Below are 16,922 nucleotides of genomic sequence, written 5' to 3' on the forward strand. Positions count from 1 at the left end.
AAGGGCTTCTGATTTTTTTTTAGTTAATCTTGTATCCTGCCACTTTGTTGAAGGTGTTTATCAACTGTAGGAGTTTCCTGGTAGAATTTTTGGGGTCACTTATGTATACTATCATATCATCTGCAAATAGTGAAAGCTTGACTTTTTCTTTTTCAATTTGTATCCCCTTGGTCTCCTTTTGTTGTCTTATTGCTCTAGCTAGAACTTTAATAAGTACTATATTGAATAGATATGAAAGAGTAGACAGCCTTGTTTTGTTCCTGATTTTAATGGAATCACTTTGAGTGTCTCTCCATTTAATTTGATATTGGCTGTTATCATATTATGAAGGGGTGTAGGATTTTGTCAAAGGTTTTTTCAGCATCGAGAATGAGATGATCAAGCCGGGCGTTGGTGGCGCACGCCTTTAATCCCAGCACTTGGGAGGCAGAGGCAGGCGGATCTCTGTGAGTTGGAGGGCAGCCTGGACTACAAGAGCTCCAGGACAGCTGTTCCAGGACAGCCTCCAAAGCCACAGAGAAACCCTGTCTCGAAAAACCAAAAAAAAAAAAAAAAAAAAAAAAAAAAGAATGAGATGATCATTTTTTTTCTTTCAATTTGTTTATATGGTGGATTACATTGACAGGCTTTCCTATGTTGAACTATACATCTCTAGTATGACACCTACTTGATCATGGTGTATGATTTTTTTGATGTGTTCTTGGATTTGGTTTGCCAGTATTTTATTGAGTAATTTTGCCTCAATGTTCATGAAGGAGATTGGCCTGTAATTCTTTTTCTTTTCTTTCTTTTTTTTTTTTTTTCATTTCTTTGGTTTTGGTATCAGGGTAATTGTGGCCTCATAAAAAGAATTTGACAATATTTCTTCTGTTTGTATTGTGCAGAACAATTTGAGGAGTATTGGTTTTTAGCTCTTTGAAATTCTGGTAGAACTCAGCGCTGAAACCATCTGCTTCTGGGCTTTTTTTGAGGGGGGGACTTTTAATGACTCTTTCTGTTTCCTTAAGGGTTATAGGTCTATTTTAATTGTTTGTCTGGTCTTGGTTCAATTTTGGTATGTGGTACCTATGAAGAAAGTTGTCCACTTCTTTTAGATTTCCACTTTTCAGAGTACAAGTTTTTGAAGTATGACCTAATGACTCTTTGTATTTCTGTGGAGCCTGTTACATCCAGCTTTGTGTTTCTCATCTTGTTAATTTGGATATTCTCTTTCTGCCTTTGGTTAGTTTGGATAAGGTTTTGTCTATCTTATTTTCTTAAAGAACAAACTCTGTTTCATTGATTCTTTGTATTGTTCTCTTTGTTTCAATTTTATCGATTTCAGCCCTGAGTTTGATTGCTGTCTACTCATCCTAGGTGAGTTTGCTTTTTTTTGTTCCAGAGCTTTTAGGTGTGCTGTTAAGTCATTCCCGTGAGATTTCTCCAAATTTTTTAAAATTTTTTAAAAATTTAAATTACAATCTTATTTTACACATCAATCCCACTTCTTTTCTCCTCCTGAAACTCCTGAATCCCCCTCCTCACCCAGCTGCTGATATTACAAGGGTATGCTACCACACCTGGGTTCTTTGGTGCTGGGAATCAAACCCAAAGCTTTGTGCATGCTAGGCGAGCATTCTGTCTTCTGAGCTCCATCTTCAGCCCTTTTCACTTTCCTGCAGGTAGGTCCCTTTTGTGTATCATGTGCACAGGAGTTTAAGAAACTTACACCCTGGAATTCCCATCACACTCACACCCTGTTCCTCAGCTACCCAAGTCCTGCTTCTGGATCTTTGCTCCCTCCTACTTTGAATGGGCATCACTTCTCAGAATCCTTCCCAGATTCTTTAAAGAGTGCTCTCGGACTCCCTGCTTTAGTTTTTTTTTTTTTTGGGGGGGGGGGCGAGATCCACACTCCCATTCCGCATCCCCTGTTAAAGCGATCGGCCTTACACAATGCTGTACTAGGGCACAATGCAGGCCCCTTTGGGCATTTGACCACTGAAACACATGTGAATAGAGGACATCTAAATTGAGGCCTGAAGGCCAGGGAGAACGAGACTTGACTATGGAACCAGCGTTGTCTCCGAGATCCATCTTGTTTTCCAAGATACAAATGGTGACTGCGTGTAGGGTAGAACTCAACTGATGACAAGAGGTTCTGAGGAGAGTCACACTCCAGCGCCTGAATGAGTTTAGATTACCTTCCAGGGTCCCTATGCCTGCCATTCATTTGAAGAAACATGCCATATGGTTGTTTTCAAGGTGATGCCAACTGTGACGCAGCGCAGAGCAGGACACACGGGATAAGTTACTCCAGGGAACAGATTGCGGGGAGAGTGACATCCTGGTGTCCAGATGAATCTAGGTCGCCTCCCAGTCCCACTCTGGTCCCCCCAAGCCACGAGGGAGAGGCGGGAGACATTGCGCTCGCGGCTACCGCGGGCGCTCACCCTCTTCCTTGTAGCCGCCCGGGCATCCGCCCATCGCAGCCGCTTCCGCAGCCCCGAGGCCCCGACGTGGCGCCTCCGTCCCCGTCTGACGCTAGCGGCGCAGCCAATGGCGATGTTTGCGGGGCGGCGCGCGAGGCCTCCCGCCGCCAGATGGCGCCGCCCCGAGCGTCGCGGGCTGGCAGCCGTCTTGGGTCGCCCAGGGAAGCTGCGAGACAGTGAGAACGAACGAGGGCGAGCGCCCCTCCGGCTGTCGCCTCCGAGCCCCGCGCAGTTCGTGTCCCGGGTGCTGCCCCGCAGGTGAGGAAAGGGGACACGCGGGCACCGCGGGGAGGGTCGCACTCTCCTAGTCGCGCGCGCCGCCGCCTCGTGCTCACGCGCGGCCGTTAACGGACTCCAGGCGGGGGAGGGGCGCAGGCCCCGGAAGCCGGCTGCACCGGGATCTCGGGGGGTCGCTAGCGGGGGGCGTGCGGCGGCCCCTGACACCCGGATAGCTTGACCCACATCCGCGCAGTCGCTTTTGGTGGTTTCACATTTCGTTATTTTCGGGTGCTAGGTGGTCGTGGGGGATCCTGGTTAATAAGTGTCTCGGTTTGGGAGCGCGCACTATGCCTGCCGAGCGCACGCCCTCCGGTGTCGGGTTCGTCCCTGCGGGTTTTGCGCGTGGTGCACCCTACATATGGGTGGCGACCGGTTTCCGGTGTTCAGCAAAGGTGCGGGGACTGCACGGGGGTTCTCGTCTTTTTCTTTCCCCACCCCTAAAGAATGGAGATCTGTCAGTTCCCATTAGCGGGAATTTCCGGTTAGGGATGGTCAGCGCAGGGGTGTGGTCAGGCTGGAAGGTCCTGGCTGGGCCCAAGGGGTGGTGCCTGTGCTCTGATTGGGTGAGTTTATTCCGGTATTCGGCGTTTTCGGGTCCCCTGATGGAAAAGGATCAAAGAGGGTAAAGGTGTGGGGGTATTTAAGACCCAAGGAGTCTGGTGACATTAGACTTGCGTTGTCCACTAAAGCGGTCACTGATGTTGTGGGGCCGTTGAGCACTCGAGTATGGTTAAGACTTAATTGAGTTACACTTCTGGTTTCTTTTTCTGTGTTTCTCTGTGTACCCCTGACTGCCTTGAAACTCACTGCATAGACCAGGCTGGACTTGAGCTCAGAGATCACTAGCCTCTGCCTCCCGAGTGCTGGGATTAAAGGTGTGCGCCATCACCGCCTGGCTCTGGTTTCAATTTTAAAGTCTGATTTGGGAGGAAAAAAACAACGAAAAAGATCTTGGCAAGCTCTTGTACTTAAATCAGTATGTGTTTAGTAGTGTGTTAACGTAGTTAATTGAGGTGATAACTGTTGTGGCCGTGTTATAATAAAAATAATCTGGCCGTTTTTTTTTTTTTTTTACTTTCTTTTAGTATGGCCACTTGGTAATTTAAAATGGCTTGTGTGGTAGCATCGTATTTTGATTGGACAGCGCTCAATAGGCGCGTCGGAGTGGGGGAAGGGCTGGGAGACCCTGCCATAGGCTCTTCCTGCGTTTCTCGAAGTAGCTGACTTTCCTGGAGCTCCTCAAGGAATTGAAAGTTCTTTTCGCTCTCAGTTGAACTAAGCAGGGCTGCTCTGTGTGTGTGTGTGTGTGTGTGTGTGTGTGTGTGTGTGTGTGTGTGTGTGTGTGTGTCTGTGTTGGGGTGGTATTCTTCATCTGTGAACTAAATCAAGGGCTTGGACAGTTTTCTCTATGGAAAATTTTGCCTTTCTGCTGTTGGAACAGCAGGATGAGCCTTAGGTGGGAATCAGATTGAGGTTGAATATTGTCAATATTTGCAGAGGGGTGTTGTGCAAAGAGCCAGTTGATTTAGTGTCCTCCAGATGAACTGGAACACTCCTTCCCTGCTCTGTGTTCTTGTGACTTTGGGTTGGGGGTTCTGTTCTGACCTACACCCTCTTCCCTTGTCATTCCCAGATCTGTCAGTTACAATGTTCCTTTGTCAGCTGTAAGGCTGACAAAGTTAATAGTGACTGATTTTGAAACCTGCTGATTTGGCTGTGTTAAATGTGGTCAGATTTTGTTTATGCTATGACAAAGCTTCCCTGAAGTTCAGAGTGCAGAGCTAAGCCACTGGTTAGCTGTAGAGGCCAGGCAGGCAGTGGTGGCACACATCTTTAGGAGACAGAGGCAGACAGATATCTGTGAGTTCAAGGCCACCTTGGGCTACACGAGATTGAATCTATCTAAAAGAGAAACAGAGCTTACAAAAAGGTGATCCCAGCACTTGGGACCACATGCCTTTAATCCCAGCACTAGGGAGGTGGAGACAGACGTGATGTGACTGGGTAGAGAGAGGAGCTCTTGGAGTTTGGTTGACGAGCACTGAAGTCTGAGGACAGGATCGCACCTTTGGTCTGAGCACTGATAGAGAGAGGCAAGAACTCTCTAGTGACTGGTTTCTCTGCTTCTCTGATCCTTCAGCTTTCATCCACTGATAGCGACTCCAAGTTTTTATTATTAAGACCAATTAGAATTCGTGCTACAGCTGGGCGTTGGTGGCGCACGCCTTTAATCCCAGCACTCGGGAGGCAGAGGCAGGCGGATCTCTGTGAGTTCGAGATCAGCCTGGACTACCAAGCGAATTCCAGGACAGCCTCCAAAGCCACAGAGAAACCCTGTCTCGAAAAACAAAACAAAACAAAACAAAAAAAAAACAAAAGCAAAACAAAACAAAAAAAAGAATTCGTGCTACAGTTAAATCCATGTGTAAGTGAAGAAATCAATTGTTAACAGTTAACGGTGGAAATAGTTTGAATAGGTAGTTAAAAAAGAGATAGAAATAAAAACATGTTTCTGCTCTATTATCACAAATACTTTAGAATGAATTTTGTAGACAGAATACCATATGAGGAAGCTTTTGTCTTCTAGATAATACCTGGGTGTGTTTGTCGCAGCAAACACACATTTTCTCATAATCTTCTGATGTGTGGTGTCAGGCAGGTGCTATAGTCTCAGCCACTTGTCATAATTAAGTGGGAGGCCTTTGAGTCCAGGAGTCCCAGACCAGCCTGGGCAGCAGAGTGAGGTCTCATCTCAAACAGTAAACAACAAATCCATACAAAGTTGTTCGTTCTCTCTGTCTCTCTTTCTCTTTCTCTGTGTCTCTCTCCACACACACACACTTTTTTTTTTTTTTTTTTTTTTTTTGGGACAGGGTTTCTCTGTGGCTTTGGAGGCTGTCCTGGAACTAGCTCTGGTAGACCAGGCTGGTCTCCAACTCATGGAGAGCCACCTGCCTCTGCCTCACGAGGGCTGGGACTAAAGACGTGCGCCACCACACACACATTTTTTAAAACACCATCATGTCAGCTGGGCATCAAACTGGGTTGACTAGCAACTTTACATGCTGAGCTGTCTTGCCACCCTCTCATGCCTTTTTTTTTGTTTGTTTGTTTTTGTTTTTTTCTTTGAGACAGGGTTTCTCTGTATTGTTTTGTCCAGGAACTTGCTCCGTAGACCAGGCTAGCCTTGAATTTACAGAGATCCACCTGCCTCTGCCTCCCCCGAGTGCTGGGGTTAAAGGTGTGCGCCACCAATGTCTGGCTCTCTCATGACTTTCTAAATGATTTCATTGATGTTAATTTAAAAAAAAAATGAGGTGCTCAACCTTGCCAGGTTTTGCCCCAACAAGAAATTTGTAAATTTGCTTTTTAATTCTACAATTTAGCAGTGTGTGGTCTAGTTAACTTGGTGATACCCTGAAGCTTCTGAGTTGTGGACTCACTGGTGAGAGGGAATCGTTCTGTTTCCCATGGAAGAAAGGACGTGATTTTGGAGCAGGGGGTTGCTAGGACATGTTTGGTGAAGGGCGAGAAATGTCAGTCCTTGGGCAGGAGGGCCTCCTGAGAGTCTGAGGCACATCACAACTTCAGTGACTCAGGCAGATTATCTCAATGAAATACTTTACTTTTGAAGATGCCTTGCTCCCTCTGAGCTGCCCTCCTTGGAGGCTGCCTCCCAAGTTTATAGACTCTGTAATTTTGGCAGTTCCAATAGGGGAAGGGAAGACTAGCTGAAATAAGGAGTTACCTTCCCAGTGCTGTTTGACCTAGCCTCTTCCAGCTTTTAGTAAGGGAAAAGCTGTCTTGGGAAAGGAGAAGCTTTTCAGGAAGAGAGAAGCTGTCTCAGGAAAGGGAGAAGCCTTTTCAGGAAGGGAAGAAGCTGTTCAGCAGGGTTTCTGTACTTGAATTGCAGCAGGCAGGGTGTGGCATTTTGCCCTTTTGCCCAGGGCTGGATAAGTGTTTCTAGAATCAGTGTTCAAAAGGGTTCACAGTAACATTACTTTAACCATTTGGTAGTTTTTTTTTTTTTTTTTTTTTTTTTTGTCTCCCAAGACAGGGTTTCTCTGTAGCCTTGGCTGTCCTAAAACTTGTTCTGTAGACATGGCTGGCCTAGACCTCAAAGAGATCTGCCTGTCTCAGCTTCCCAAGTGATGGGATTAAAGGTGTGTGCCACTGCCATCAGATTTTTTTAAAGGCAAAATATAATAATATTGGATCACTTTTTCTTGCACCCCTTAAAAATATCATTTATTTATTTTGTTTTTTTAAGACAGGGTTTCTCTGTGGCTTTGGAGGCTGTCCTGGAACTAGCTCTTGTAGATCAGGCTGGTCTCAAAACTTGCAGAGATCTGCCTACCTCTGCCTCCAGAGTGCTGGGATTAAAGGTGTGGGACCACACTACTCTTTTATTTATATTTTGACAATGTCATATAAATATATCTTGCATCTTGATTGTATCCACACCCCCAATTCTTTGCCAATTCCATAATGGTAGTTGAACCAGGGTCAGCTGGTGGTCCATCTGTGTGTGTGGGGGGAGGTATCTTGGAAAGAAGGTTGTATCACATGAAGGTTTGTTTTGTGTGTGTGTGTTTTTTTTAGATTTACTTTGTGTATACGGTGTTCTATCTGCATGTACACCTGCATGCTAGAAGAGGACATCATATCCCATTCTAGATGGCTGTGAGTCACCATGTGGTTGCTGGAAATTGAACTCAGGTCCTCTGGAAGAGCTGCTATTGCTCTTAACCACTAAGCCATCTCTAGCCCCTCACATGAAGAATGTATGTCTAAGTATGTTCTGGCCAAGCCTAGTCCAAGGAGGTTTTCTTGGGCATGCTTTCTGGCTCCTCAGCTCGAATGAAGCTGCTTTCAATAATTCCCATTTGTCTGTCTGTGTACACATGCACAAGCATGTTTATTCCATTCCTCTTGAGTGACCTTGAAGTGTCCACCTGTGTCTGAGCCCAGGCCACCTGAGACAGACATGTGCTCCTCCTCAAGGAGCCTGGGGCACTTGGTTTTGCAGAATAGTGAGTTTCACAGACATCAGGCTGGCTTTGGAATCTAGTTCTGCAGTTTGCATCCAGTTCTCTATCCAGGGTCACATCTTTGTACATACACACCCCTCCCTCACCCCCTACTCCCACCCCTGCACCTGTCTTAGTTCATCGGGATCAGGTGACTTACTACAGGTGAAGCTCTCAGAACAGCCATTGGCACCAGAGGGTGGCAGCTGCTGGTTCTGTCTCAGTATGTTATAGTAACATCTCACTTCTTGGGATCTGCTCTGGGAGCTTGTGTCTCCCCATGCTGTGAAAGAGTGAAAGGCCATGAATTTCACCATGCTGGCTCTGTCCTAACAGACAGTCACTGAACAGGGATTTAGAATGATTCAGGGTGCTTTCTCCCTCCTCACGGAACTCCAGGGCAATAACACATTTTAAAACAGCTGATCTCTGAAAGAGGTTATTGTAGCTTATAAAAGTTTAGTTAAGGAAATTAATTCCTACTTAACTCGAGTTTCCTGTTTGGATGTGTACTGCTAAAAAACCCTCTCTCAAATTTCTTGTAACCAAGGAGAAGTTTTGATGTAGGAAGTTTGATGCATTGTGATACTCCTTGATGTGTCCCTTATGTTTTTTTTTTCCCGAGACACGGTTTCTCGGTGGCTTTGGAGGCTGTCCTGGAACTCACTCTGTAGACCAGGCTGGCCTCGAACTCACAGAGATCCACCTGCCTCTGCCTCCTGAGTGCTGGGATTAAAGGCGTGCGCCACCAACGCCCGGCTGTCCCTTATGGTTTTAGGTTCTTGGTGGCTGTCTGTATTTTTCTCTTGCTCTAGTGCTTTAATTCCTATTTTGCTTCTTCAGTGTATTTTCACCAGTCATTTCCTGTTTGGACTCTCCCTTCCTTTCTTTCTGAAACGGGGTTTCTCTGTGTAGCTGTCCTGGAACTCACTCTGTAGAGCAGGCTGGCCTTAGACTTACAGAGATCCGCCTGCTTCTGCCTCCCAAGTGCTGGGACTAAAGGTGTGTACCACCGCTGCCCAGCTGCATCCCTTTTTATGTTGCTGCATTCGATTGCTGATTGCTTGTTTTGAGACAGGGTCTCCTTCTGTAGCCCAAACTAGCCTGGAACTCTCGTCGTTCTACCTGCCTCCTAGGTGCGGGGCTCAGGTGTGCCACCCTGTCAGCTCATTGTCGTTTGTTTTGTGAGCAGTTCTGCAGAGTTTAGCTGATCTCTGGACTTTTCATTAAAGTCTCTTTACACTTGACTCATTTGTTTCATCTTCCATCCGACTGTTTCGTCAACTAGTTCCATATGTTGTCAGGACCAAGAGACAAGGTCCCTATTTAAGTGACCCATAGAGGTTGAGAGGAACACATGGCAATTTAAGGTGATAAGGGAAGGTCCCAAAATGTGTCATTTAAGCAAAGACTGAATGGAAAGGAGTTTTTGCTCTGAGTGAGAGAAGTGACTAGATTTTCTTTAAAGAATTTCCATGCTCTGTAGCAGGGGAAATACTATGATGGAAGGTGGTTTTCCAGCAATGCTCATCCGCTGCACTTTTTTTTTAAATTTCCCCGAACGCAGGAAACACAACTGAATAATTTGTGGTAGTGGGGTTTGCATTTGTGCTCTAATCTATAAAGAAAAAATACTCTCAGTTGGACATGGTAGTGCACACCTCTAATCCCAGTCTTCCGGAGGCAGAGGCAGTTGGGTTTCTGAGTTCTAGGTCAGCCTGGTCTATAGAGTGAGTTCCAGGATAGCCAGGGCTACACAGAGAAACCTGTGACAAACCAAAAACCAACCAACCCCCCCCCCAAAAAAAACCAAACCAACAGATTTGACAGATTGACGAGCAAAGTGAGCTGGGTGTGGTGGGCAGGCAGTTGCCACCATGCTGACTAATAATATTCAGGGACTTTGGGGTTTAGTCCCCAGTACTGCAGATAAATAAGGGACAAGCCGGGCGGTGGTGGCGCACGCCTTTAATCCCAGCACTCGGGAGGCAGAGGCAGGCGGATCTCTGTGAGTTTGAGACCAAGCCTGGTCTAACAATCGAGTTCCAGGACAGCCTCCAAAACAATACAGAGAAACCCTGTCTCGAAAAAAATCAAAAAAAAAAAAAAAAAAAAAAAAAAAAAGAGGGACAAGGGTTGGAGAGATGGCTCAGCGGTTAAGAACACTGACTGTTCCTCCAGAGGTCCTGAGTTCAATTTCTGCCAACCACATGGTGGCTCACAGCCACTTGAATGAGATCTGGTATCCTCTGCTGGCATAAATGCAGAAGACTATATACACAATAAATAAAATAAGAAAAAAAGGGACAAACTAAAATAGTTTTCTTTCTTTAAAAATGGAGGTGGGAAGCCTCCAAAACAATACAGAGAAACCCTGTCTCGTAAGAAAAAAAAATGGAGGTGGGGTCATTTTCTATGTAAAGTTAAGTGTGTGGTAGAACAGTATTTACATGGATGGGGCAGGATTGGCATTAGCTTGGTTGGGAAGGGCCTAAAGCTGGTAGTCTGTGTCTTTACAAGGAACTCACAGAGATCCGCCTGCCTCTGCCTCCTGAGTGCTGGGATTAAAGGCGTGTGCCATTATGTCTGACTATCTACACATAGTAGGTTCCAGGCCTTCTTGGGCTACACAGTGAGACTCTCAAAGAAAAGGGGTGGGAGGGAGATAAAGGGGTGCTGCCGAAGTGCTTAGGAATGAACTGTAATTTGTCATGCCACCTGGTGTGTGTGTGTCCAGGGGACACCTTGTAGGAATGGTTCTTTCCTATCATAGCTTTCTGGGATCAAACTCAGATTGTTATTGGTGATGGCAATTTTCTTTGCCCACCGAGCCACCCTTTGTCCCTGTGAATTACTTTAAATTTGTCATATAAACTGAGTTGGTGTTTAGATAGTAAAGGCAGGTTTCTAAAGATAGACAGATGTGATAAATTGAAAAGTATTTGTAGAATCTAGGTAGTATACATGGTCTTCATTGTAAAAATTATAGTATATTTGGAATTTTTGTTTATTTTTTTGCTTTTTGGTTTTTTTGAGAAAGGGTTTCTCTGTAGCTTTGGAACCTGCCCTGGAACTGGATCTGTAGACCAGGCTGGCCTCAAGGAATCCTTTACTAAGGATTTGAGAAAAACTTAAAAATTACTGAAATTGAAATGTGATTGCACTGTTGTTTACATTTATTTATTTTATGTGCATGAATATTTTTCCGTCATGTCTGTCTGTTACCATGTGACTGCCTGGTGCCCATGGAGGTCGGAAGAGGGTGTCAGATTCCCTGGCACTGGAGTTAGACAGTTGTGAGCTGCCATGTGGGTTTACTTAACCACGGAGCCATCTCTCTAGCCCTTCACACTGTGTTTAAATACTGCCTGCTGTACTAAAACTGTGGGCATTTGGGATGGGGGATGTAGCTCAGTGGTGGAGAATGACTGCCATGCCTGCCACATGTATGTGAGGTCCTTGGTTCAGTTCCCCAGCATGACAGACAAACAACAGCGTTTTGAGCGGGGCATAAATTCCAGCATTTAGGAAGTGGAGGCAGTCGGATGAAGAGCTCAAGGCCAGCCTGAGCTACATCTGGAGTTTCAATCCACTTAGGGCTACAAGAGTTTTAAAGAGGGGTTTTTGTTTGTTTGTTTTTTCTTTTTTGTTTTTCAAGACAGGGTTTTTCTGGAACTCACTCTATAGACCAGACTTGCCTCAAACTCACAAAGATCTACCTGCCTCCGCCTCTTGTGGACTGGAATTAAAGGTGTGCACCACCATGTCCACCTTATTTCCTTGAATTTTTAGCTCTTTGCCCTGTGCCCTTTTGTAAGAGGTCAGAGTTCAAGGTGTTTCAGCATTTTCTAGGAAAATAGTCCTAAGGCTATTAACCTGGCTAATTATCATTAACTAGGAACCCTCACTTCCCATCCTATCCCCAAGAGACAGAGTCTCTCTGTAGCCCTGGCTGTCCTTGAACTCGCTCTGTAGACCAGGCTGCCCTCACAGAGCTCCACCTGCCTCTGCCTCCCAAGTGCTAGGATTAAAGGTGGGCATAACCACTGTCTTGCCTGCTTCTTGACTAAACTGTTATAAAAGCTGTTTAAAAGTGTCAAAACTATTTTATGTGTATGGGTATTTTGCCTGCCCACATGTATATGCAATACTTACCTGCCTGGTTTCAGAAGTGGGGGTAAGATACCTTGGGACAGGAGTTATAGACAGTTGTGAGCCACTATGTGGGTGTTGCAACTTGAGCCTTGGTCCTTTGGAAGAGCAGCCAGTGCTCTTAACCACTGAGCCATCTTTCCAGCCTCCAGTGTTATGACTTAAAAAAAAAAACTCTTTCTGGAAATTTCAAAGACATGAAAGTGAATTCTTTTACTTACCACCCACAGTTAATCACACATTCTGCCTTTTCATCCTGAGTCTCCGCTTATAAGTTGGGGGGAATATTTGATTTTTATTTATTTTTAGTTTTTTGAGACAGGGTGTAGCCTGGATGTCCTGAAACTCCTCTTGTGATTAAAGGTGTATGTTTGAGAGCAAGCGGTAGATGTCTTTTCTGAGTGTCACCTTTACAGTATCAAATACAAATTCTTACCACTTGACAGTGTTAGAAAAACCAAAAAGAAGATGCATGCCAGTTAGCCTCTGGACATCCAGTCTTGTGTATCTTAAAATGACACTTACCCTGGCAATCAGTAGTGAAACTAGAACATTTCAGCTGCCTGCTTGAGGTTGGGGTTGGATTTCCCCACTGTCTGCAGGTCGGAACACATGAGTTATGTGCTAAGATGCCTTGTTCATTGTAGGCCTCAGTTCTCAGTCCAGGATGACTGGATGCCCCTTCTCCTGCCAGCCCCCCAGGAATGTTTGGCACTATCTGGAGATACATTTGTTTGACACACTTGGTAGTTATAGTGACTGCCAGTCTCTAGCAGTGGAGGATACTCCACAAATGACCAGATGCTGAGGCTGGGAATCTAGCACGAGGATGAGGGAATCCATATTTTAAAATGGTCTGTGTGGTGTTTTGCCCATGTATGTCTGTGTACCACATGCATGCAGTACCTGCGAGGGGCTAGAAAAAGGTGTCAGGTTCCTTGGAACAGGAGTCTACATGGTTGGGAACTGTTTGTGTGTGTGCTGGGAACTGAAGAGTCCTGGAAGAGCCACCAGTGCTCTTACCCACTGGGCCATGTCACCAGCCTCTGGAAATCCGTCCTTTATTTCAGTCCCTTCTCAGGGGGTCTATTTAACTTGCTGGGAACTGCTCGGTGAAGGTTGGTTGGGGGATGGACAGCAGTGGCATGAAGTCTCTGTGAAGCTCTGGCTCTGCTTACTAGTATGTCAAGTTCCCTCCGAGGCAGGCGGAGGTAAAGTTTTCACTTCTGGAGATCTTCCAGAAGCTAAACAAGGCTGAGATTGTTCTAGTTACAGCTCATGCATGTGGGTTGACAGAGAAGAAACAAAACCTGTGTGAGGAAGGGAGATGCCTTTGAATGGAGACTATTTAGGAGGCATACTGGATTGGCTCTGCACCCTAAACAGTCTGAGAACAGCATGCTGTGGACACAAGACCACAGGGACCCCAAAGGAAGGCCTAATGGACTCCTCAGTGTTCAGGACCTGTGGAGATGTGTTCTGGACTGAGTGACAGTCATGGATTTGTTTCTTATTTTTTGAGACAGGGTTTCTCTGTGTAGTCTTGGCTGTCCTAGAACTCCTTTGTAGATCAGGCTGACCTCCAACTCAGAGATCTGCCTGCCTCTGCTTCCTGAGTGTTTAGAGTTATGGATGTTAATGGGGAATTGCTGGCAGGTGCAGTAATCTTGTGCCTTGTTTCTTTGCAGATTACTCAGTTAGCAAGTGGATGTGCGGGGTAACATGTCCAGTGTGTCCGAGGAGAGAAGAAAAAGGCAGCACCACATTAAGGAAGGTCTACAGTTCATCCAGTAAGAACCTGCCCCTTCATGGCCACCAGTGTGCTTGTCCCACGGCCTCCCCTGTATTATGTATGGAGGGTTTTTCAAGGCTTGTGCTGTTCTGTTTTGAAATAGAATCTCACACTGTAGCCCAAGAAAACCTCAAACTCCTAGCAATCCTCTTGCTTCAGCCTCACAAGAACCAGATTAGAAGCATGTACCACCATACCTATCAAGACTGAAAACTGTCATAGTATTCAGGTTGGGTTAGAAATGACATCTTCATTTGAGCACTTTTTTTTCCTTTTTGGATATTCTTTTTGTTGTTTTTCAAGACAAGGTTTCTCTGTAGCCCTGGCTGTCCTGGAACTCACTCTGTAGACCAGACTTGCTTTTGAAGTGCTGAGATTAAAGGCATGCACCTTTTGGATATTCTTACATTTTTTTTTTTTTTGAGACAGGGTTTATCTGTATTGTTTTGGAGGCTGTCCTGGAACTAGCTCTTGTAGACCAGACTGGTCTCGAACTCACAGAGATCCACCTGTCTCTGCCTCCAGAGTGCTGGGATTAAAGATGTATGCCACCAGTGCCCAGTTCTTTTTTTTTTTTTTTTTTTTTTTTTTTTTGTTTTATCCTTTTCTGGTTTGTTTTTATTTTATCTTTATTTTTTTTCTTAGATGTGATCGCCTGTATTTTGGTTTTTCGAGACAGGGATTCTCTGTGGCTTTGGAGGCTGTCCTGGAACTCGCTTGGTAGTCCAGGCTGGTCTCGAACTCACAGAGATCCGCCTGCCTCTGCCTCCCGAGTGCTGGGATTAAAGGCAGTGCGCCACCAACGCCCGGCTCGCCTGTATTATTTTTAAGATTTATTTATTTTATATATAGTGTTCTGCATCCATGTATGCCTACAGGCCAGAAGAGGGCACTCATGTTGTGAGCCACCGTGTGATTGTTGGGAATTGAACTCAGGACCTCTGGAAGAGCAGTCAGTGCTCTTAACCTCTGAGCCGTCTCTCCAGGTCCCTATGACATTCTTCTTATTTCTTGTTTTTAGGGCTAAAGCCCTGATGTTGCAGCCTCTTTCTGCAAATTAGACTCGGAATGTGTTCCTATAAGAAGCATTCTTGAGAGTTAAATGTCTGGAATGAACATCTGCAGCACAGAATGCTTTTCCTGTTGGGCTTGGCCGTTAGGAACAGTACCAGTGACAGATGGCTTTTGCATGGGGACATGTCCAGGCAGAAGGGTCTCTTTGTTCCTTCTGGGGAGGAGACATTGATCTGTAATAAATCGGAGCAGAAAGTATCAATTTGGTATTTGAAGAATTAGGTCATTTTTGAAAAGGAGTAGATTTGAAGAAGTATTGCACTCAGAAGCCAGAGAGAGTGTTAGGTCTTTGAGCTGCCATGTGGGTATTGAGAACTGAATCAGGGTCCTCTGCAGAGCAGCAACTCCTTTTAACCACTGAGCCATCTCTGCACCTCCTAAAAAGTGGCTTAAGATAACTTTTGGCTGAATAATGCTGATAGGGAGCCTGTTGGGCTCCCTTCGTGTAATCCCAACACATGGGCTGATCTCAGTGAGTTCCATGTCAATCAGGGATGCTGTCTCAGAACAAAGGAACAAAATTAGTAGATCTTGGTGATTACAATAGATTTATTTCTTCTTCTCAGGTCTCCACTGTCATATCCAGGGACCCAGGAACAATATGCGGTAATGACTTTGGGAAGGGCTGTGGGTAGTCACAAGAACTATAATCAGCAGCAGGATCTGGCAGACTGGCCTTGTGTGTCATACCTGACCTGACCAGCTGCCCTCTTTCACAAATAAAGCTTTATCAGAGTACTGTTACTGCAGTCACTTGTTTATGTATTCTCTGTGGCGCTTCTGTGACACAGGACAGAACTTAAATGTCACTTGGTGCTTTAAATACTCACTTCTTGGCATTTATAGAAAAAGCTTGCCAACCTTTTCTATATAGGACAGCCTTTGGTGCTTTTCTGAACAGTTGTCCTTTATTTTCTATGTTAGTGCAGTCTGAATTAGTATGGATTTTGAGCCCTCTGCCAATTACTCTTTTATCAAAGATAAGAGGGGTGGAATTGAACAGAGAATGTGGGCATCATCATTTTCATCTTTGATAAGTCCTGACAGCACTGAAGGAGGTTGTCTAGAGAGCAGGAGGAAGAGCTGGGATCACCTGGCCAGACACAGGGAGAAGAAGGCCACTCCTTGGGCCTCGGACCACAGGACTGTGGCTTTGAATCTCTGAGAGTGTTTCCAAGTGTCCACATTCCTCTTCCCCTGTGTTGAGTCTCTCCTCATCCCCTCCTCTCTGAGGGGAGTCTTTTTTTTTTTTTTTTTTTTTTTTTGGTTTTTTGAGACAGGGTTTCTCTGTATTGTCCTGGAACTAGCTCTGTAGACCAGGCTGGCCTCGAACTCACAGAGATCCACCTGCCTCTGCCTCCTGAGTGCTGGGATTAAAGGCGTGGGCCACCAATGTCCAGCTCTGAAGGGAGTGTTTGAACTGAAACACCTGGAAAAACCTTTGTTTTTTCCACATGTGGAACTGGGGCCCACAGAGGTTAAGCGGAATATCACAATAATGCCTTGGTTTGTTCTTTTTTTTTTTTTTATAAGAGTTTTTTATTATGCATACCAGTGTTCTGCTTGCATGTATGCCTGCAGGCCAGAAGAGGGCACCAGATCTCATTATAGATGGTTGTGAGCCACCATGTGGTAGCTGGGAATTGAACTCAGGACCTCTGGAAGAGCAGGCAGTGCTCTTAACCTGCTGAGCCAGATCTCCAGCCCGCCTGGTTTCTTCTTAATAATCTGGTCAATTTAAATGTGTGTGTATTAGGACCAAAAAAGTTATCTGGTTTTGTGGTAGAAAAGGTCTTTTAAACTATCAAGGCATTTTTTGTACATATCAAAAAGGATATAATTACTCAATAAGCAAATTATTTAGCCTCATCTCCTTCCCCTAAAGTCAGGAAATGATCTAAGCAAATAACTTATAAAAGAACTACAGAACCAGAAAGATGACTCAGCATATAGAGTCCCCAGGCTCCAAGCCTAATGACCTGAATTTCTTCCATATGTCCCACATGGTAGAAGGAGACATCTGACTCCCCCAAATTCTTTGACCCCCATACATGCACAGGGCCATGCATAAAAGCACTCTTCCGAGTCCTCCACAAATAACAGAATGTTTTTAAATAAGAAATG

The 16,922-nt window shown here is 45.3% G+C and overlaps 1 protein-coding gene across 3 annotated transcripts in view; it reads left to right on the forward strand.

Moving 5' to 3' along the window:
- The first annotated feature begins 2,594 nt into the window (after positions 1-2,594).
- Positions 2,595-16,922, forward strand: part of Zc3h7a (zinc finger CCCH-type containing 7A) — a 39,025-nt gene continuing 24,697 nt past the window's right edge. For all 3 annotated transcript variants that reach the window (XM_005084579.4, XM_040748085.1, XM_021235619.2), the window contains exons 1-3: positions 2,595-2,729; positions 13,621-13,722; positions 15,365-15,404. In XM_005084579.4, the coding sequence (XP_005084636.1) occupies positions 13,655-13,722; positions 15,365-15,404 (108 nt within the window). In that variant the 5' untranslated portion in view covers positions 2,595-2,729; positions 13,621-13,654. The remainder of the gene's footprint in view (positions 2,730-13,620; positions 13,723-15,364; positions 15,405-16,922) is intronic.

The sequence above is a fragment of the Mesocricetus auratus genome, unplaced genomic scaffold (genome assembly GCF_017639785.1).
Source record: "Mesocricetus auratus isolate SY011 unplaced genomic scaffold, BCM_Maur_2.0 Super-Scaffold_100007, whole genome shotgun sequence".
Classification (NCBI taxonomy): Eukaryota; Metazoa; Chordata; class Mammalia; order Rodentia; family Cricetidae; genus Mesocricetus; species Mesocricetus auratus.